We start from the raw sequence: 24,085 nt of genomic DNA on the forward strand, positions 1-24,085 counted from the left end.
ATTGGTTCACCTTCCCAATGCCTGCTTTACCCCTTGAACCCCACACTAGTGTGCCTCAACCTCGTGCATTGCACATGGTTGCAGGGTACTTGCAGAAGAGTCCAATTCACTGTCTGCCAAAAGCGTCAGAGAGTATAATTCCTGCCGCCGGCTTGAAGAAAAGCATTGTGGCATCAGCACATATACCCCATTGGCCCCTGCCTTTGCAGTTGCAGCTAAAGGGGGTAGTGCTTGGCGGGGAGGGGCGCAAAAACATAAAACATGTCTTAACCATGGGGAGTGTGAAGGAACCCTTAAGGTGTATTTCCAGCCAAAACAATTGTAATCAACCCCTATTATATCCAAAACTAAAATAAAAATAAAATGGCTAGGCGAACACTTAGGGCTACAAGAGCCAAAGTATTATAGTCAGGTTCAATTCAATACTTTGCCATCATGTACTGCACGTCCTCACCTCCTTGCCCTAAATAGGAATAGACAAAATGTTGTGTCAGCAGAATGTGGAAGTGCAGCTCACACTTTACATGCTGTGTACTACGATGGCGATGTTTAGTCTGAGGTCTCTGGAATTTCCCATTTTTCCCAACCATAAAATGTATGTTGTATCTTCTCTGTCATTTCATAACTGACCTGTAACCATTTCTTCCTCTTTCTATGGCTGGCAGTCCTCAGCCTGCTGGTAGTCGGCATTAAAGTGCACCGATGATGCAGAGTAAGCATGAACAGGCAATGCCGTTTGCGTCTTTGCTACACAATTGCTGATGTAAAACCTTATTATGGCTTAGTAGTTAGCACTTCTTCCTTGCAGCACTTACGTACTTGGTTCAAATCCTGGCCAGAAGACTTGCAGCATGGAGCTTGTGTGTTCTTGTGTGGTTTCCTCCCACAATTCAAAAGACCTTATTGAACAGAACAGTAGCTTAGTGGTTTAACACTTGGGTCCTTGGTTTGAATCCAGACCAGAGCACTAGCTGCATGGAGTTTGTGTGGTTTTCTTGCACAATTCAAAAAATTGGTAGGATAATTGGTCCCTGTCTGAATTGTACTAGTATGAATACATGAGGATAGGGGCTGATGTGAAATACTCTGGTGAAAGATGATGCTATATACCTGTAATAAGTCAATATTACTTTATAAGTCAATCAGTCTAGCACTGAAGCATAATCACTGGTGAGCACTGTGATGATTGGAGTACAGCATGTATAAATTTGGCCAGCCATAGACGGTTCGAATTCATCCAGTTTAGCAGGAACCGCCCGAGATTCAAACCATGTATGGGCAGGCTGAATGTACCCAAGTTGACTGATTAATCAACTTGGGTACAACCAGCCTGCCGGATTTTACATGAAAATATTGATAGTGGTTAGCAATAATCACTGTGTTCTCGCGGCAGGGAAGGCTTCACCCACAATGGCTCTGTGGGAAGGATTCCTCCATCAATACTGTCTGAATATCATTCACTGCAACACAGTCAGTGTTGATAGGGGAACGCCTCCCTCAGCGATATAGTGTTCTTCCAGTGGGGGGAGCCTTTCCTGCTATAACATGATTACTGAGCTATAAACTGCAGGCAGTAATCTCATGTAAAAAATCCAACAGGCTGGTTGTACCATAGTTAATTGATGGATAAACTTGGGTACACTCAGCCTGCTCATAGATGGATCGAATCTCAGCCAGCCCTTCTGGACAGCTGAATTTCGATCTATGTATTGCCAGCTTAAAGCGGAGTTCCGGCCTGGGGGGTCAAATTTTTATAAAAATACCCCCGGGACAGTCAGGGCTAGTACATTCCATAATGGATAGCCTCTGTACTGTCCCAGGACGCACTTACCTTTTAGAAGAAATACTTACCTTTAAAATTTCTTCTCCAGTGCTGCCATTTCAGGTGTGGGCAGCTGAAGCCAGCGCGTCCTCTTCTGCATCCTCTTCTCCCAGAATGCCCTGCACCGGCCCCGCTCATCACTTCCGGTGTGGGTGCGTCATCCCTGCACAGCTTCTGGGCATGCCCAGAAGTTGTTTAGCAGGGAATGCCGCGCTTGCACCGGAAACTGACGAGCGGGGCCGGTGCAGGCGCTTTGACTTCTGGGAGCGAGGACGTTCAGCTCCCAGGAGTCATTGCAGGCCGGAAGCGACGGCGCGGGCTGCGGCCGCCGAGGGAGGAAGTGGAAGGAAGGGGAGTATATTTTCTTCAATATCAAGGTAAGTGACCAGAAAAAAAAAAATTGGGAGCATCCATTTCTTTTTCAGGTGGTCCTTAGCAAGCGGATGGCCAAAAATCAATTTTTTTTTATTTTGAGGCCGGAACTCCGCTTTAAAACCTAACTAACGCTAAACCTGCTCTCTGCCACATTTTAAACCTACTCTAACAATGTAAAGCAAAAATCGCTGTACTAACCTATTATGCAGCCGATCCAGTTTGGTCTCCAGTGGCGGATGCTGTGTGCAAGAGAGGATTGACAATGGCTGTGAAATGCCTAAGAAGTGATGTCACCCATAGAGTTGTCGACTGCCTCTCCTGCACCTGCCTCCGCACTGAAGCCACTGCTGACAGCTGATGCTGGGACCAGACCGGATCGGATTCAAAATAGGTAACTATAGCGATTTTTGCTCTACAGGGTTAGACAGATTAGGTTTAGAATGTGGCAGAGAGCAGGTTTAGCGTCAGTTAGGTTTTGCCTGAACTTCTACTTTAACCACTTGCCGACCACTCACTCAAGCTCTACTGCGGCAAAGTGGTTCGTTATCGTCCAGGGACGTAGTACTACGTTGCTGTACTCCTCCCCCTGTAGGAGGCGCACTCCCGCTGTATTCATTCACAGCGGGAGTCGGGCTAGGGGAGGAGCGGCGGCGATCGCCGCTGCTCTTCCCCGATCGTCGGGGAATCTAGTTTGGAGATCCGCCCGCCTGTGTAAACAGAGCGGGCGGATCTCCTAAGTGACAGGGAGTGACAGATTGCAGTGTTCAGCATAGCTGAACCCTGGATCTGTCCCTGACTCACTCAGTCACCTCCCCCCACACACGTCAGTAAGCACCAGGCATACATTAACCCCTCCCTCTCCAATAAAATTAACCCCTTCCCTGCCAGTGTCATTTTTACAGTAACAGTGCATATATATAGCACTGATTACTGCAGTAATGTCACTGGTAACCCCAAAAATGTCAGTCAAGGGTCTGATCTGTCCGCCGCAATGTCGCAGTCCCGGAAAAAAAAAAAGAAATTGCAGATCGCCGCCATTACTCGTTAAAAAAAAAAAACACCAAAAATGACAGAAATCTTTCCCTTAGTTAGTAAACGCAATAACTTTTGCGCAAACCAATCAAAATACGCTTATTGCGATTTTTTTTACCAAACATAGGTAGCAGAAAACAAATTGGCCAAAAATGTAAAAAAAATTAGATTTTTACATTTTTTTGGGGGGGGGGGAATTTCATATAAAAAAAATGTTAAAAATATTGTTATTTTTTCAAAATAAACGCTCTTTTTTTGTTTATAGCGCAAAAAGTAAAAATGCACAGGTGATCAAATACCACCAAAAGAAAGCTCTGTTTGTGGGAAAAAAAGGACGTAAATTTCGTTTGGGTACGGCGTCGCATGACCGCGCAATTGTCAAAGTCGCACAGCGCCGAATCGCAAAAAGTGGCCTGGACGTAAGATAGCAAAATCCTCCGGTGGTAAAGTGGTTAAGCACAAGTTGTACACCAATGCCCAAGTTTCTTAGCAGAGATGATGTTACCAAAATAAACTTCCTCTAAGGTCTACTAGTAAAACAACACTTTCGGGGATGTCGATCCCCCCCCCCCCCTTCCCAACAGTAGTTCCTCCCACACCAGCTACCATCTCCTGTAGTAGCCTAGGGGTCAGCAGGAGGAAGCACTAAGTGCAGTGGTAAGAGATCGACATTCCTGGAAGGGTCAGTTTCTCAGCAGTGGAAGTATTTATTCTCTTATTCTGCAGATACCACTTTGCAGCAAATCTTTTTTAACCTAACAGGTTTGCTTTTAGTACTCTTTTTTTTATTTGCACTTACTTCTGGCTGATATTTTTAGCAGAGATGAAACTGATACTCCACACCCATCTCTCTTCTCTGTCTCCAGCTGTTGGTGCAGTTTTTGTATTGTGCAATCACTATCTGCATTCTGATCTATTATTCTTCATAACGTTGTGCAATAGGGTTAATGTAAAGGTCAACACAGAAAACACAATGGCAAACTCTTGCAGCTGGAGGAAAAATGTTTATCATCTGCAGAAATCATCTTCACGATAAAGCTGGCCATGCAATGACGGATTTTTTTTTTCTTGCTCAGCATGCAGGCTGAAAGAAAAAAAAAAGAAAAATAAACCAATGCCATTATTAATGTAGCACAGGTGGGAGAACCTACAGTGCTGTTTATTCTATTCTGACAGAGCACTGGTGCCTGTCAGAATACTCAAGCAGTGGCTGCATCTGATTGGATGTAGCCACTGCTCAGCTGTCAAATTGCCTCCTGGCGCTTTTGATTTTTGAAGTAAAGGATGGCAGGAGGGGGGTCAACAGTGTGACCCACTGAGTGAATTTCAGATGGCTCCTCAAAAGACAGGCCACAATTTGCTTAGTGTATGGCCAGCTTAAGAGGTAGGAGTAACAGGATTATTGAGCGCTAGCATGTTTTCCCCCCCCAAAAAAAAAAAAAAAAAAAAAAAAGAAAAAAACTAAAAAAAATGTACATACAACTGCAGAAATACCTACAGATTTTATTCAATTAGAAGTCCGTGTAAAGGAAAATTAAAGAGTTAAGGGAGCCGGCGGATGACAGCTCCGTCTCTGCTTGCAGTGCGGAGATGGAGGTGTCACAGCCCCCGCTGCTCTCTATGGGGGATCGGATGAGAGCGGGCCGCCTGTCCGCTCTCATCCGATCCCCAGGACAGATGGAAAATAGGGTTTCCATCCGTCCGGATTTCACGGACAGGATCGAATGCGGATGGCAGCGGGTGTCAGCGGACATGTCACCGCTGACATCCGCTGCTCCATAGGGCTGAATGGGGCATCCGATCAGATCCGCCTAAAAAACTGACAGGCGGATCTGATCGGACCGCCTGTGTGAAAAAGCCCTAACTGAAAGCAAAACTTTTTCTGTGTTGGACAGCGTGGAGAGGGATTAGAACACCTGTCAGGTTTTTATTGCTGCCTGTGTCCCCATTAAGGAGAATCACCTCCTGTTTACCGTATACATCAAAATTGAAAGTAAGGCTGTTTTCACACTTGATTCGCATGCGGCTCACAGTAGCGGTTTGGTGTGACCCTGTTCTTCGTTTCAGGGATGAATCAGGCCCGAATTTTTGGCTGAATTCGGACCTAAAACCAATCCAAAGATGCACAGCACCCCTGTGCAATTCGCTCCGCTGCCGCCCCAAAAAGGTGTGAATAGGCTTCATTGAGAGCCGGTCACAGTCTCCTGTCATGCGAATTGGATGTGGGGAAACCTACATCCAGTTTACAGGAGTGTGAACCCAGCCTAAAAGAAAATCACAAATTTTGGATTGTCATCAGAACCCCATTTACACTTTCACGACTCCAAATTCAGGCAACTTGGATGTGCAATTTTGTCCTTCTGTAAAGTCGGACCCACTGTTGCACGGAAAAACATTCAGGTATGACTTCAATGCAACTTTTGAGGGTTAACTTTAACAAAGTCAATGGCCCTCAAGTTGCATGAAAGTCAGACCAAAGTAGTGCATGATCTACTTTGAAGTCGCTGCAACTTTAAGTCACCTATATATGAATGGTTATCAATGGAAAACATGACGTACGACTTGTCATACAACTTTGGACATCAGAGTCGCATTACAAGTCACACAAGTGTGAATGGGGTGTAATAGAGGAGAAATTAATCTTCCAATGGGGACACTAGTTCTGGTGACCCTGATAACACTCCAAGAATCAATTTAAGGGGGACTTCCTCTCCCTTCCTGTTTTGGCTATGGAACAGGAAGTGAAGGGAAATCTCCCTAATGCCACACAGATGGCAAAAAAAAAAAAAAACTGACAGGGGTTATAACCCTCCATCACTCTCTATCTAGATTTAAAAAAAAAAAAAAAAAAGTTTTGCTATTAGTTACCCTTTATTTGCATAGCCTGAACACAGGTTCACTTTAACTGGGGTAATGCAATTTCTTTTGTTGCCATAAATGCATTGCTGATTATCGAAGCAATTTCATCCATGTTATACTAAAACAGATTCATTATTTTATTATCTGTTACTGTTCGGGTCATGACATGTGATCCTATATACAGTACATCTTCTGTGCAAGCCACACTTACACTGACCCTTCTCTAGGGGTAGTACTTGTAGCACTGACAATCCTAAGGAACTGGCCGAAATTCGCTCAGTGGGTGGCCCTGTCAGCCTTCTCTCACATCCCTAAATTAAAAAAATAAATAAAAAGCAGCTGGGTGAAAAATTGTTGTAAAAAAACATCTGTGTCCAATCAGATGTAGCCACTCTTCAGGTATTTTCACAGCCAGTGGGGGGGGGGGGGGGGGGGGGCTAGCTGTCAAAGTACAATAGGATTGGACAAAAAAAAAAAAAAAAAAAAACACACACCAGTGCAAGGCCAGCCATACATGGAGCAAATTTATTTCCTGCAATCATGGATTACAGGGAAGGAATTAGCTTGAATCCCTACTGCTGGGCCATTGTCTTTTCCCGGCAGGAGGGGGGAAGCTGCCGCCACCAGGAGAAAACAGTGATTTCTTCTAGAGGCTATATCAGCCGCTAGAGATAATCGCAGGTAAAATCTCGCATGCCGGTTGTATCCAAGTTGATCAAATCGATAAATCAAATCGATATCAAATATCATCATATATAATATAATCATTATATATAATATAATCATATATAATATAAATATAACCATATCGATATCTAAATCAAAATCGATAAATCAAATCAAAATTGCCCATACATGGTATGGCCTGTCTAAGGCAGGTTTAGCAGTACATTTATAAAATTAAATGTGGCATTCAACAAACATTCACTTCAGGTGTGTCTTTTTGGGATGTTTTTTGCAGTTATTTATTCACCTGCAGTGAATGTTTGGTGAATGCCACATTCAGTGCTTTAAAAAAATGCAGGGTATGTATAGGCAATATTTCTAGTTTTTGATGGTAAAGAGCTTGCACTTAGTTGTGTTAATGTCTTGCAGAGGTAAAAAAAAATAGGAATGAGAAACAATACTGTTTTGTGATAATATTTATTACTTTTTATCTTATACACCTACTGTAAGATACAGATCACAGCGACACTCTATAACGAATGCTAATTGACAAGCCATCTAAGTCATCATGAAATGTCCTGATATGTCATACACAGTATGATCTATTTAATCCACGGTGCATGAGAACAAGCACTATTAACCCTTTGGGTGACAGAGGTGTGATCAACGCTCCGTAGGTCCGAGGGTTGCTTCGTCGTCTCTCCCGCCCATCCATCAGGATGTACTAAATGTCTTGTCAAACATTAAATATTCACATCATATATAACCGTGAACTTTGCATTCCATAGGAATGTGCTCTTTATCTACAAAATATTTCTTGTTCATTTAAACAGAAAACATCTGCACGCAGAATGTATAATACAAGACAGTGCTAATGATTATTTGTGCAACTATTTCATCAATAAATATAGGGTGAATCAGGACAGTTATTCTGATTTGTGGAAAACCGTAACTTAAACATATTAAACATGTAACATTTAAATATTATATTTACCTAAATCTGCCATTTTAACTTTGGGTATGGTGTATGGTGGATAACTGGTAAGCAACGTTCAGGTTTTTAGCAGTGAGACTTCAAATCCATAGTTCTGCCTGACAGCTATTTTGCGAAGCCGCACTTGTTTTAGAAGGAGAATGCAACGCAATAAGGGCAGGGAAATTTCATGAGGGAACTCTGCTGGTGGTACAGTCTCCGATAGCTATAAGAGACCCTTGGGTCAAATAGGGCCACCCAATTCTGCTACTCGAGGACTACAACAATTCAGAGGAAAAAAAACTAAAATACTGAGCAGGGAGGCTCTGCACCCTTCATATTCATTGTTCTAATGATTGGAGTGTTCCGTTAAGATATGTAAATAATTAAAGGGATGAATTGGCAACTCAGGTGTCCAAGTATGACCAAAAATAGTCTTGGTTGGGATGACCCATTTACTCTAGATCTACCGATAAGCTAAACATATACCCAGTGCAGTGACTGGCCTCAGGTGATAAACAGAGATTTAGCTAAATCTCCCACATACTGAAAGGTGTATCTGTCTATATGCAGTCTTCTCTTTGCTACATCTGTTTAAATACCATTTTTTTTTTTTTTAAACGTTTGTATGAGAGTTTAGAAAAAAGGGATGGAGAGCTAAAATTACACTCTGCAGAGCTCAGTGAGGAGAGCTCTGAGAGCTGATTGGAGGGAAGAGACACACGCCCTCCACACAGCTCACAGGAACAGAGCTGAAGCTGTCAATCTGCTGGAGCTCCCTCCCCTGTCACCATTTTTCTCTTGGTGTCAGGAAAACTTGTCAGAAGGGATTCATGCTGACAGAGAAACAAAGCAACAGACAGACATGACATTTAGTGCTCTTTAGCCCCCGTTCTCACGGGAGCAAATTATCATGCAATTTGACAAGTCAAATCGCATGACAAGTCGCACCCTATTGTCAGCAATGGCACTGTTCAAAAATCGGTGCAACGCCGACTTTGCGGCATCGATTTGAAAAATTCCTGCACTCATTTTGGTGATTCAGGTGCGATTTGGATAGATATCTGTGCATGAAGCTGTACAGAGGTCTTCCAAGTTGCACTGACATGAAGCTTTGAAATCGTGTGATTTCAGGTGAAGTTGTACGATGTCAAAGCTGCTGTCAATGTAAATGAGGGCTAATTGTGACAAGTACACACTTTAGAGGGATATGCTTTGTTCAGATTTCATGTCTGAGGTTTACAACCACTGTAAGGCTGGATGCACCTGTTGGGAGCTTTATATCTCTCATGAACCCAGGATATGAGATTTCCCTTTGCCCAATCTTGACTCTCATGCTGGAACTGTGTTACACTGCTGTGGAATAAAGGCTGGCTATACATTATACAATTTTCTTTAGATTTACCTTCAACTATGAAGTGCAAGGGCCTGCCTGATTGGATACAAATTGAAAGTGTTGTTTAGGTTTGACCTTGATATTTTTTGGTAAATCTAAGTGCCGGTTCACACTAGCATGACTTGGGTCAGCCTGGCAAGTCGTGCATGGTCGCTCCCACTGTGTAGTACAGCAGCCGTTCTAAAAGAAGCGACACAAGTCGCTCCGATTTAGAAAAAGGGTCCTGAACTACTTGGGGGCGACCTGGAGGTGACTTGCATTGACTTCCATTATGTGAAGTCCGTGAAAGTCGCGCCGAAGTCGCGCTGCACGCGACTTCACAGGTCGCCCCCTAAGTCGGAGCGACCTAATGTGAACGGGGACTAAAAGAAAATTGTATAAATGTATGGCCAGACTAAATGTCGCATCCAGGGGCAACATTATGAGATTCATCAGGGTGCAGACACAGCAAACACGGCTGGGATATCCTGCTACTGGTGAGCCATTCAAACTAATAGTTATTCCAGAACTGAAATATTGGCTTCTTACAACTTAGATCTTAATTAACTGAAGTAATACCTTAAAAAAATTGACTCGTCATCACAAATGACTCCTGTTTATACCCAAAGCAGCCTCTTAAAAGAGGTCCCATTAAACCTTAACCACCATAATCAATGAGGCAGACATAACTTATTTCCCTATTTACGGAGTTTTGAATGTCTAAATAACCACTATTAAAATGTGAGTCAATTGGAAAGGAGAACAATCATTTAGTCAATTGTGTAATATAAGCAGTTGCCACAAGCTTGCACCTGACTCGAGAGACAACTTTGTAAATGTAAAGGTGATCTGTATCTCCGTAAAGAAAAATGTAAAAAAAGAAACATCAAATGTGAAGTATATACTGGGCAGAGTTCACATCACTGCTATATACTGTACATGTCCTTCAGTGATTTCAGGTATTCTGTTTTTCCTTCTTCAAAGTAGCTTTTCTCAACTGTCTATAATGATGCTTGATAATACAAGTCCAGAGAAATTTCTTGTGCTCTTCAATGGTTATGATCAGCATTCATATTCCCCAGTTGGAGGGCCTCGCACCAGGTTGAAGTAGCCAGCAAGGGCACCAAGATCAATCGAAAGTGACCGCTGTCTCTTCTGCACCTCCGACTCCTCACTGGCGTACAATGAAGAATCTAAAAAGGGAACAAAGGGTGTCAGATGGGGGTCTTGTTTTCAGGCTTATTTAGTAAGACAAAAAGTTCTGTACACTGAAATAACCAATCAGAAATCAGCTTTCATAATTCTGACTAAAGAAATATTTAATCTGACTGGTCAAAATGGGTTACCCTAATTTCCAGATTATCACTGCAGAAGTACGGAGCTAAACTGACACCATTAGTCCTCTGCTTTCAACAGATGGTACATGTGGAAGATTTTAAAAACATAATAAATTTGCATGTGGTCACAGAGCCTCCTCAGCAAATTCACATATATAACAGAGTAGGTCTGATCCAGAAAAAAAAAAAAAGGACACTGCTCCCGTGATGCTCTAGAACAGTGGTCCTCAACTCCGGTCCTCAGGGCCCAATAACAGGCCAGATTTTAAGTTTTACCTCGGGTAGATGCAGACTAGAATACTGCAATCACTGAGCAGCAAATTATATCACCTGGGATGTATTTCAGTTATCTTGCAAACCTGGCCTGTTAGTGGGCCCTGAGGACCAGGGTTGAGGATCACTGCTCTAGAACACGTGTCAAATACAAGGCCCGTGGGCCGATTCAGGCAGGTCAGGCAATTTCATGTGGCCCTCGCACCTCTCCTGCAGCTGCAGCAACCCCTCAGCCATAGACATCAGAGAGGACAGAACTCCTCCGCGAAATCCTTGACCTCTTTGTGCATCAGCAGCACCCCCTCAGCCATAGGCATCAGAGAGGACAGAACTCCACCACCTAATCCTTCACCTCTCTGTGCATCAGCAGCACCCCCTCAGCCATAGGCATCAGAGAGGACAGAACTCCTCCGCCAAATCCTTCACCTCTCTGTGCATCAGCAGCACCCCCTCGTCTCCACCTCGCCCCTCAACATTCAGCAGGCTCCCGAAGCTGACTCCAGCCCTCCTTTGTTCCTCCTCTACATCTGGTCTTACAGATACAACTGGCCCCTTGAGGGCAACCATACTGCTGATGCGACCCGCAATAAAATGGAATTTGTCACCCCTGTTCTAGAACTTCCCCTGTTCTGATCTTTTTCTCCAGGATGGGATACATCTGCAGCCATGTCTGACGTCACTAATGAAATGCCTGTCATTATGATTTATTGGCTTCAGTACTACCTGAATCAGTGATCTCAAACAAGCATGTGGGCCAGATCTGTTGATTTCAGCTGCTGTAGTGTTTTGTTTTGATTCACTGCAATGGCTAAAAGTTTTGAAGCCACTGGACCAGCATGGCAGCAAATATAAGAGTGACAGCAGAAAAAAGGACCAAGCGATCCATCGGGTCTGCCCCATTTTTTATAATCTTTTTAGTCTGCGTATAGATTTAGGTTTGTCCCAAGCATTTTGAAATCCCCTTACTGTTGTTGACTCAGTACCGCTACTAGAAGTCTATTCCAAGCATCAACTACTCTTTTGGTAAAAATACTTTCTAAGACTGAACTTTCCTCCTGCTAGTTGGAGGTTATGTCTGTGTTCTTGATCTTATCTTCACATTGAAAAAAGAGCCCACCTGAAACTTATTCAGTTCCTTAATGTATTTAAAAAGTTTCAATTCGGTTTCTCCTTTCCCTTCTTTCATCAAGACTGTACATATCCAATTCCTGAAATTTTTTCTGATATGCTTTATCCCCAGACCTGTCACCATTTTTGTTTCCTGTCTCTGGTCTCGTTCGATCTTCTCGATAGCTTTTTGTAAGCTAGGTTACCAGATCACAGTATTGTATATGAGGTCTAACTAAAGATTTATATAGTGGAGTCAGGACCTCCTTTCTCCTGTTGGTGATTCCTCTAATGATAACGAAGGATCTATATAGAGGAATCAGGACCTCCTTCCTCTTGCTGGTGATCCCTCCAGTGAGACCTAAAAATCCATATTGGGGAATCAGGACCTCCTGCTTGTCATCCCACTAGTAATATATATATATATATATATATATATATATATATATATATATATATATATATATATATATATATATATATATATATATATATATATATATTGTTACAGACACCTCCAGATGTCCACCTCACCCCAAAGCCTTTAGTTGCATCACTTACAAAGAGATCAAATAGTACAGGACCTAAAGAACAGAGACTTGTGGTACACCACTAGGACTGGTCTCTGTTCTGAATGACTAACCACACTCTGATATCCATCTTTTAGCTGTCTAGCATTTTCAGAAGAAGGTCTGAAATGGCAGTTTGCATATTTATCTCAGCAAAGTTTCCTTTAGATCGATATGGTCAGCATAATGTAGTGAAGTGGTCTGACACTTCATTGTAAAAACAGCACAAAGCTTTTTCCCCTAAGTTCTCTTCTAAATATATTCTTTAACCTTTGTAATGTTTCCCTTGAAGCGGTTGCTACATAATATTAGTCTCAATGAACATGAACGGAAAAAGAAAACCTAAACTTAAGAGCAGAGGAAGCTGCATGTTGCAACTTCCCTTTTTTGCTCAACACAAATTCCACTCACAGTTCTCTTTCCATAATGGGAGGAGAACAGAAAAAAACAGACTGCCGGGATAATCTATTGATTATCATTGACATTGCAAAGAGTAATGGTGATGTGCAAAACAAGTAAGTGACCAATCAGAAATCGCGTCTTAACTGGTTCGACTTTAGTAAACCGAGATCCATTTTTCATCTGTGAGTTTAAAAAGGCATTTACTTTGATGCAACTTCGATGTGACTTAAGAGTCCCAAAGACTCAAATGTCACTTGAAAGTCACAAGCAAGTCACACTGGAAATCGCACAATAATGGGGTTGCAGCAGTGTGAACCAAGGCTAAAGGAACTTCATCACCAATCTGACACCAGCAGCTCCCTGCATGCAGAACTTTTGGTTTGCTGTCAGAATGCGCAACAAAACCGCAGGACATAATAGTCTATGGAAAAGCGCAGCTAACCCACACCAGCCTCAGCGCAGCAGAGAGTGTGAAAGTGCCCTTACCTGTCCTGCTACCTGTCTGCCAAACCAAACTCACTGAAGAGAAAACCTTGCGGAAAGATCTGCTACTTTTAATGCTTCAGTGAGTTTCAGATTCAGTCTTCCCTTTTCACTCCGTGGTTCCATCTGCAATCCCTATGTCACTACAGGATGATGTAACGTAGGGGCCAGTGTGGGAAAAGAAAGTCACAAAGAAAATGGGGGGGTTCAGACATCTGGCACAGTTGGAAGACTGCTAAATGCAAAAGATCTTTCAGCAAGCTTTTCTTTTCAATGCAGATTTGTTCAGCAGTGCAAGTCAACTGTTTGCCTTGCATGGAGCTTCTGTTTTCAAACTTTGAAAAATATTGACAGTTGCTTTAAAGGGAACCTATCAAAATTGAAACATGGAGGGCTGCCACTGCGGTCATGGCTTTAAGGTTGCAGTCACCCTCATCCATCTTACATTACTTAGTGGGTCATTGACCTGAATCTTTTAATATACAGACATACCTGCAATGTTTTCTGGCAGCTCAAGTTCCTTTTTCATTTGTCTCTTGCGTTCCAGAAGGGCTGTATCCAGGCTCTGGCAGCGGGGCTGGTCCTCCGGAGGAGGGTTGAGGGCCTCGTGTTTCAGAAGCTCTGCTGCAGAAGGACGCTGGTTTGGGTTCTTGTCCAATACCGAGACCAGTAGATCTCTCATGATGGGACTGCAATCTTCTCCAATGTCTTCTAGTGGGGGTGCTTGCTTGTGTATCTATGGGACAAGAAAATTTGTTTTTGGTATTACAATTATTGTAGCCTGTCGATTTTATTAGACAAGACTTCATTTTAATAGGAGGTGCTTACAGATATTTGCCACGGCAAGGTGGATTGTTACCTTGGTGTGACTGTTTAATGTGGGTTATTTTCTTGTATACTCAACCTGTACTGGAGCTTCCAAGTACTCTTATTATACATTTGGAGTTCTGTGATGCTAGCGGAGTTTTCCCCGTGCCTTAGACTACTGTGATACCTTCTGAAGGAATGTATGCCGATTTATTTCACTGATATGCTGTACAAGTAATAATTCTTACATGGGTGGAAGCTTCCTTGGATTTTGTAAATGCATGAGATTGTGCTCACATTTTGTATCTTCCTTTTTTGTATGCTGTCGGTTTACGTTTTTGTTTGTGTGTTTTGTTTTATATCTGGCACACACATCTGATCGCACTTCTAGTACTATTAGATTAAGGCTAGCCATACACAGGATTTCTCTAGTTCAGTCCTGTGGGCTGAAAAAGAGAAATAATTTGAAATCCCCCAACCATACCAAATAGCATGGATGGAGGAATCCATGTGCCCCGTGCTCCTACATCCAGAGTGGGAGCACTCGAATACAGGAGGTGTGTTACTGGCCAGATCACCAAGTGAAAACGAAGGGGAAAAAGCCTAAAAAAAAAAAAAAAAAATGAATGCAGCCACCACATCAAAGGGATGGTAAGCTACAATATATTACATTTTTGGGTTTGAGTTTAAAATTGCTTTAACGGCTTGTGTTTTTATCTAAAACTGCATCACAGAAAATTAAATGATATTGCATGTAAAACACACGGAATGCATTGGGAAAGAAAACACTGACTTTGCAAAAATCAGGGATTCACTTTAAAAATGCACCACAATAAAACATTACTAAAAATACACTAAAAATCACATCACATCACAGGCACATCGATGACACGTTTAAAAAGAACACGCAAATGTGTTTAAACACACACATTTTCAGGCTCACAGGTGTGCATACACTCTGAAACCAACATGCAAAGTTTAAAGTTGCCATTTCTGCATTACAAAAGTAACCCAACTTACAATGTAGAGGTAAGAGGGATATGCTGATCGTGGGTATCGTTTCACCCAGGGTGGATTTCCAGTCTGCATGTGAATGATGGTGGCACCCATGCTGTAAATATCTGCCTTTGTAGAGTGTCCTCGGCACAGAACCACTTCTGGGCTCATGTAGATCTGTCAAAAAGAACAAAAGAAATGGTTTATTTTACCTTGTTTTTCACTATATCAGCACTGTTGTGCTTGTATTTTGTATTATTTTACTTACTACACATTTAAAACATAAAGGATAAGTTCACTTTGTAGTAAAGAAAATAATAAATGCACATTTTTTGCAGGTAAACAAATAAATGTGCATTAATTGAGCCTGTAAAGCATTGCATCAGCGATCAGCAGCTCGCTGGTGCCATGCAGGTCTCCTGCAGATCTGTTAGGAGTATCTGGGTGCCCATACATCCCATACAGGCAGGCAGATACAATCTGGGAGGAAAAAAAATCAATAAACAAGGCGCTCCACAGAGCCATGGTTCTTTGAGAACTACAAGCCGCAAAGATGTCGGGGCTTGTAGTTCATTGACACACAGAGCTGTGTGAATGGATGACACGGGCGTGAGGGCTGAGCTTTGCATGGCTGCGTTGATTTCAAAAAGGGACAGCTAGTATGGCGAACTCCTCCCTGTACTGCTCCCACAGTAAGTGCGGGGATTGGGCAGTGGCTGCAACAGCTGAAACATGTTACACCGTAAAAATGGGTGGAACATGTAACATGTTCCCAAAGGTGAACTTATGCTTTAAAGTGATAATAAACCTTTATATTTTTTTTAAATAACATTATACTACCTGCTTTGTGCAATAGTTTTGCACAGAGCAGCCTGATCCTCGTCTTCTGGGGTCTCTCGCTGACACTTCAGGCTCCTCCGACCCTCTGAGTCCCCCCACCAGAAAGCTCCTCCGCCCTTTTGAGTCCCCCCCCACCAGAAAGCTCCTTCGCCCTTGTGAGTCCCCCCACCAGAAACCACTTGCTAAGGGGGGTACTCATGTGGGCTTGCTCCTCAGCCCCACTGCCAGCATCCATTGACACAGACAGCGGGGCATTGCCTGGCCTCCCGCTCCCTGGTCAAAGGATTTGATTGACAGGAGCGAGTGCTCCCACTGCTATCAATCTGCACTGTGAGGAGGGAAAGAGCCGAGAGAGACACTGCTCCCGTGCACAGTGGTGGATCAAGATTGGGCTTAGGTAGGTATGAGGGGGGTGATGGAGGATCCTGCAGCACAGAAAGATTTTACCTTGCTACAGAGAATACATTAGGTCCTAATAGAAATGAATGGGATACCAGCACGAGTAAGCTGCAACACCTGTTCATCCCTGTGCCGGGAAAACATGGACCTGCACAGGGCCTGCAGTAAAGCACCTAATGTGAGTGGAGTGTAGAAATGTCATCAGCACACCAAGGATTCCTCAAAAGGGTCCAAAGCTTTATTGACATGGTCAAACGGTATACAGCAATGTTGTTTCGGAGCAATGCAGGGCCCCTTCATCAGGCTGGTGTGAATGGAGCCTTACATGGCCCTCATACAGGTGTATGCTGTAGTATGGCCGCGTGAACAAGGCCTTAGCCTTGCAGCCAAAGCATGCAATAAAGAAAGTTATAACTCTTGCAGAAAATGCTATCGGATCAGCATGACAATCCAGCTAGAAGCATCCTCAGCATGACACATTATCAGAACAAGTGGAAATAAATAGCTTGTTTTTCAGATGAGGAAGTGAGAAGGCAATGTGTACTTTTCATGACTTTTTCCTGTCAGTTCTCAGTCACAGAGGCACAAACACACTGCAGAGCTGGAAAAGAGGAAGAAAGGAGCAGCCTGAAGTAGCAGACATTCCTTCCCTCTTTCCATAATGTGATTCCCCCTCTGCGGATTATCAATAGGCCCCATCTATGAATAGGCCGAGTGTTCCCAGCCACAAGTCACAGGACACAGCCAAATTACCTCAGTTCCCCTCAAATCCTTCGGATAATACAAGTCACCGGTCATCTGACTGCTGAGGCCGAAATCCACCAGGACGGCTTTTGTGGACATGAAGACAATGTTGCTCGCTGCAATAAGAAGAGCAATAAGCAGAAGTTACATATTATACTGGGTTCACCTTACATGAACATGTCAGTGCACACAGGCTTATTCAGAACGCAGAACATACAAAGTGCCACAACTTACAACAACCCCCTTACCTCAGAGCAATGAATACGGAAGAGCCCAGAGGCCATCCTAAAATGTATTAAAATAAATTCTGAGTTTCAATGGCCGCTGATCAGGGGTTGGGGTTTATTAACATTTCTTTATTAACATTTACTCTCTATAGCATAAGCCTGAACCTATATACAAAAGCACTGGATACTCCTACCCTAATGTACTGCATTTCCATGGGTTCAGAGTAGTGATCGACCGATATCGTTTTTTTTATTGCCGATACTGATATTTTTGTCATCGCATATCGGTATCGGACGATATTTTCAGACATTTAAAAAAACATTTTAATTTTTTTTTTTTTTACAGGTACTCTTGTGGAGTAAAAGACCCCCAAACCCCTCCTCTGCACTTAAAACATTCAAAAACGCCAAGTTTGGCTCTTTTGAATGCTGTCATTTTTTTTAATTTGGCACCGAGTACCCGGAAGTATGACGTCACTTCCAGGATTTTACATGGAGACCCGATCAGAGCCGAATGCGGCTTTGTTTGGGTCTTCGGCAACCGTGCAGGTAGAATGCCTGGGTCTCCTGGTGGGATGGGAGACCCAGGCGAGCCGCTGAAGGTGGCGGGGGGGGGGGGGGCACTTTCCCGAAATATCGGCAATATCGGTAACCTCCGTGGCTGATTCTGATATATCGAGGAAAGTGCAGAGCAGCCCACGATATAGAAGCTTTGCCGATAATCGGTCAATCCCTAGTTCAGAGTATCTATTCTGCCCCTGGACGCACATAATTCTATTATCTCTAACGAAAACTCACAAAAAAAAAACGCACCTTTTAAAAACGATTACAAGCATTTATAGGCCCCATGCATAGTGTCACATGGGTGGTACAATGTAAAATTCAGGCCCAGGAGACACCGGTGCTGCGTACATTTGTCCTTTGAAAATCAATGGCCGTACACAGGTAAACACTGGTACTGCATGCAAATGCATGAGACTGGATGCAGACTGTCTGCGTCTAGGAGCATACATCCATACGTATGCACGTTTATGAAAGTACCGCCATACAGACACATGCAGCCATTGATTCATTTAGACAGCTTTACACAGAACCTTCTACTCCTCTTTCTGTCTGTCTTACTGATCCTCTTCAATACTTTCTGAATCAACAAGATGGAACAGGTAATGAAGCTACAACAGCCAGGCAACTAGCATTTTTGGATGCAACTAGATGACAGCCTTAGTGTGATGGGACTTATTGAAGAAAGTAAACCGAGGATTTTTGGTTTACTGAAGTGTGACAATGTAAAAGTCACATGTATGACATCAACAGAAGACTGCAGAGTAAATTTCTGCGGTTCAGCTGATTGAATCATAAAAGTATCAAAAGGAAATAGTATGAGGTTTTTTCCTGTATAGAATGCTAAATTAAGAACACACAGAACTATGTGTTACCATGTCATTTCCTAGATTTCATAGGAAGAATTTAGACCTGAATATTTATATCTGCTTTAAAGTGACAATAACCCTCAGTTTTTTAAAGTGATAAAAGGCAGATTTTTTTTTAAATAAGCAAACACATTATACTTACCTGCTCTGTGCAGTTGGTTTTGCACAGAGCGCCCCTGATCCTCCTCTTCTTCTTCGGTCCCCCACTGGTGCTCCTGGCCCCTCCCTCCTGCCAAGTGCCCCCATAGCAAGCAGTTTTCTATGGGGGGCACCCAAGCAGGCTCGCTCCTGAGCTGCTGCTATGTGTGTCCATTCACAGCTCGGACACACCCACTCTCTGCTTATTGGCTCACTGGCTGGGATAGACAGTGAGAGTCACAGGTTCCCGCTGCTGTCTCAGCAAACGAGGAGGAAGAGACCCGGGAGAGCCACTGCTCTCGTGCACTTTGCTGGATCGAGCTGGGGCTCAGGTAAAAAGGGAAAACCTTTACAACCACTTTAAGCATTTTCAGCAGCATAAATTAACATAAATCAGAATTGCAATTACAGTACCACCTGATGGTAAACTTTAGTATTGCAGCGTGACAATCCCTTATGCAACCTGAATGGTTGATCCACAAGGGAAGAAGGCAGTCTACAGGTCACTAGGTAAAGCGACCTGTGTTTGGTCTTTTGTAAGCTTTTTTTCAGCATGTTGCAAAGCAAGCGGCGCCAGCACAAGATTTTCATGGTGTCAAATACTAGGCTGCATTGCATGAATTTACTGCAATTAGTAATTCCGGCAGCACTGGATATCTTATCCAATCTCTTTTAGATATAAAAAACTTAAAGTGGCACTAAAATTTGGCTTAAAAAATATATATATATTCAAGTATGTATTCCTAATTCAAAAAAGTCCCTTCTACTGCTCTCAGTCTCCTCCAATTCCTTTTTTTTTTTTTTTGCTGCTATGATCTGACTTCCTGTTAGAGGATCCCATGATCCCACTGTATGCAGCCACTCTCTCTTGCTCGCTTCCAATATGAACTATGGACTATCCAATTTATTGAGTTTGTAGTGTGCATAGAGCAGTGTACATGACCACAACTAATGTGCAATGCTCATTCCAAACAAATTAAATTGGAGGGAAAAAGTATATAAGGAGGCAAAAAAAAAAAAAAAAAAAAAAAAAAAAAACAGTAAGGGCCTGTTTACACTTGCATTAGAGGGGTGGTAAAACCCTGTGGTTAAGCTGTGATTTTAATGCCCCTAAACCGCTCTCCCTATTGCTGCAGAGGCAGCGGCCAGAGATGTACATGTCGCGCAGGAATTATACCCCCTGCCGCATTACTACATGCCAATTACCACCCATTCAAGCAAATTGGCAGCGCTGCAACCACACCACAAACCTGCACTATGCATGTAGATGCGCTGTGGTTGTCTGGTATTTAGAGGGTTAAAAAGCAGGCAGTGAGGATGCAATACACCGCCCGTCTATTGCTGCCTGAAGAGCGATATAAATGCAGATCACGCTTCAAACAGCAAAGAAAGTATAAATGAGCCCCAAGAAACAATTTCCAGCAATAACCGCCAGCAGTCTGCAAAATAAGTGGAAAAGGTATGTGCATTAGCGTGTGTAAATTGTTGCAATATGTTTTTTAATAACTAGTTGTGTTTTGACATAATATGTCATGTCCTTGTTCATACATGTATGAATAAGGACATTACATTTTCTGGCTGCCTAAGTCACATGTGCTAGGGGTGCAACTAGCCCCCAGCACATAACTGTAAATATCCCAGCATGTGCAGGGTTTCTAACTCCTACCGCCATCACCACTTCAAATCACTGAAGTGGGCATGGTGGTTAGAGTGTTCCTTTACTATCTCTCAGAAGAAGTAAACCTCTGTAAACTGATTCCATTTCATTTGATCATCCTCTAGTTGTGTTAAATTAGTGCGGGGGGGGGGGGGGGGTCGCGGCGGGGTTTTATTACTTATATACCTTAACTATAGTATATATTTTAAATGCAAAAAAAAATTTTCTACACTCAATGTGGCCCAGAGAAGCCAAAAGGTTGGACACCCATGTTTTAAAACATTCCACAACAAAATGCCAAGCAGCGGATTCAAATGACGGTACACTTACGTTTGATGTCATGGTGGATGACATTTTTGGAGTGTAGAAAGTCGAGCCCTTTAAGGATATGTTTGGTCACCCAAATAATTTCGAACTCGCGCAGAGGGCCACAGCTCTCCAGTTTCTCCAGGACGGACCCTCCTTCCCCAGCCTCCATGTACAGGTGAACCATGTTGTTGCATAATACGGCTCCATATAACTCAGCGATGTTCTCGTGCTGAAACTGCACCTGAAACTCCACATCGGCCGGCTTGAAATGCTCCACCGGGATCTGTGGTAGAGAGAGAGGAGGACAAACATGAGTCGTAAAAATGGCATGTGATGAAGACAGTCGGGCATTGCTCATTGCTGGATTAATTAGGTATCCACCTTGCTTTTCAGGTGTGGTTATCTTCCTACAAGCAACACCTATTGGGCTCATATCATCACACTGTACTCACAGTTCTATTACATAACTCCTTACAATAACAACAATCCTCAACAGGTGAACATACATAGAAATGTGTTACTCTGCTGGAATAATTATCTTATCAACTCATTGGCCTTTACTTATCACGAGTAATGTCCTGTATCTAAAGCAGCATCTTGCTTTATATCACACTGTTCCAAATGATCTCAACTGATCTAAGAGGATTCTGATTAAAGTGGAATTTTATCCATAACAACTTCATAAAAAAAAGGTTCTTTAGCAGGAAACATACATTTCCATATTAATAATTATGCTACCAAAATTAATGTGTGCTCTAAACTGCCTCCAGCATTGTTCCGGTTTCTTCTTGCTGTAGGCTGCCCTTTTGCTGAAGCCTAGAGCCCCTGAGCAGCAGTAAATCTTTAGGCTGTCAGCAGATCGGACTCTACAAATTCAGAGCACAGTACCTAAAAATAGAGAGCAACTGAGCATGTGCAGAGCAGGGTGAGACTGGATTATAAACGGTTTAGGCACTTATTTGTAATGCTTTACATAGCTATACCTGCAAAATGGGCCAGCCTGAAGTGATCTAGCAGGGCTTAATTTTCTGACTACAGTTCCACTGTAATGTCTGTCGGCTGTATCCCCCCCCCCCCCCCACACACCCTACTACCATGACATTGCTGAGATCTTTGGTGCACCTCTGAGCTTGGAACCCTACCCCTCCATGGCTCTATGCCTGTGTATGTGTATAGATCTATGTACTCCTACTGTGTAAAGTGTTACACAATAGGTCGGCACTATTTAAATTCTGGAAACAAATAAAGATAGCTTAATTTTTTATTGCCATCTGAATCTCTACTGCTTGCCCAGTGACTGTTCATCCAGAGGTTTCATAAACGGGGCATATAAAGAGTGTTTTAAATGTACAGCTTTTCATGCTATTATTAGGTCTATGATCTACCAGAACACCCAGATCCTTCTCCCCCATTGACTCCCCCAGCTGTTCTCATCCTAGAATGTATTCTTTATGTATGTATTTATCCACAATAGTCAACCTCATTTGCCCAATTAAAAAATGCATTGGAGGTCAGCTTGTAAATTGAGACGTCCTATATTATATATATATATATATATATATATATATATATATATACACATATACACACACACATACATACATACATACATACACACACATACATATATACATATATATATATATATATATATATATATATATATATATATTATATGTATTTATACAGTGTACATACAGAGTATAGTATGTATGTAGAGAGGTTTTATACACAGTGTACACAGATATATGGTCACTTGACAATAATTATTGGCAGGATTAGGCATTAATCATCTCATGTCCCTGAACTTCTAAAGTTGGATAGCACACAAATGTTCCATCAATGTTCTATATTTCATGCACATTTACATACTATTAATCTCTCACCTATTTTCTGAACACTCATTTTCAGGAACATTTATTATGACAGGAGCAGTAAAGAGTAATAGCAGTGGGGAATTTTAGAATTGGCGAAGTGTTTTTGGTTTAGTATAAAACATAATAGTAACCTATGCAATTAAAGATGAACTCCAGACACAACTCTCAATTCAATATATTCCTTAACTGTCACAAAAAAGATAAAAATCTACTTTGTGTGCATCAAATGCCTTTGCATACTCCATTTTTACCCTGTAAAAATAGTGATGATATCACTGTGCTGCACATAGCCTGTGCAGAGAGCAGATCTGATCCAGCAGGCTCCACCCACTACAGACTGCCAAACTACAGGAAGGGGCGGAGACAAGACCAGTCACCCTGCACAAGAAGAGAGAGCAACAGTTACTGGTCTTTATTACAGGAAGCTCCTGCACAGAGGTAAGGTCTCACATTGCATTACTGCACAAATCTGGATGGAATACACAAAGCACACCAAGATTCAAATATGAATACCCAACTCTTGTATTTTTTTCTTTTACCAGAAATTAGCTTTAAAATGATTCCCCACTATAAACAGACAACTGCTTATAGGTTTATATGGACTCATTCACCTTGATCTGTGCTCTTTGCCAATATCCGGTGCTATATGTATTATACTGCTAAAATGGAAAGAAATTTACTTGAGCAATCATACGGTGAGGAAATTTGTAGCATACAAACTTCCTTGTAAAGAAAGGTCAACAATAAAATAAAGTATTATTTGCTTAGTGTTTTCATGGTAACTCTTTTATTTCCTTGTCTTCTTCCCCTTCATGTGATTGATAGGATCTCAGGAAAGTTGTGATATTTTGGGTTGGATTGTATACATATCTACACCATAACAAAGCTCTAGGCACTGGTTTCTTGACTGGGAAGAGGAGGAGAGCAGTTCTATAGGAGAAGAGTTCTTATGCCTAAATTCACACTATAGAATTTTGCGCAGATGCATAATATCACGTGATTTAGCACGCATTTATAAAATGCACAAAAACCACGCTTGAAGTGCCATTCATCATTAAAGGAGAAGTATGGTCAAAGCTCTTTTGGCTATATTTCTCCTTTGGATCACAGTAGTGTAGTTCGTTCTGAACTTCTGTGACACGTTTTTAGCTGTCAGCAGGCTAAAGTCCCCTGTCAACTGACATCGCTCAGCTGGTCCAGGCTTTGGATCGATTCTGACTTTAATGTCGGGATCCACCCAGAGGCCTGGACCCGCAGCCGGCTCAGCCTCTCAGCGAGCCACTGGGAGACTGAGCCAGCCGTTTCTGCCCCTTCACAGCCTGGTGCTGCTTGAGGGGCAGAGCAGAGATCCGGTGACTACTCTCTGTTCACTGAAGACCGAGAACTGA

The 24,085-nt window shown here is 42.5% G+C and overlaps 1 protein-coding gene across 1 annotated transcript in view; it reads right to left on the reverse strand.

Annotated features, from left to right (window-relative positions):
• Positions 1-10,164: 10,164 nt before the first annotated feature.
• The window catches only part of MAP3K8 (mitogen-activated protein kinase kinase kinase 8), a gene marked incomplete at its 3' end in the record, with an annotated part of 38,588 nt that continues 24,667 nt past the window's right edge, over positions 10,165-24,085 (reverse strand). The window contains exons 4-8 of the mRNA XM_082258811.1: positions 20,842-21,103; positions 17,069-17,175; positions 15,101-15,253; positions 13,766-14,009; positions 10,165-10,295 (exon numbers count right to left, since the gene is read on the reverse strand). Of these exons, the coding sequence (XP_082114937.1) occupies positions 10,165-10,295; positions 13,766-14,009; positions 15,101-15,253; positions 17,069-17,175; positions 20,842-21,103 (897 nt within the window). The remainder of the gene's footprint in view (positions 10,296-13,765; positions 14,010-15,100; positions 15,254-17,068; positions 17,176-20,841; positions 21,104-24,085) is intronic.

Source organism: Pelophylax lessonae, assembly GCF_965119305.1.
Source record: "Pelophylax lessonae genome assembly, chromosome: 5".
Lineage (NCBI taxonomy): Eukaryota > Metazoa > Chordata > Amphibia > Anura > Ranidae > Pelophylax > Pelophylax lessonae.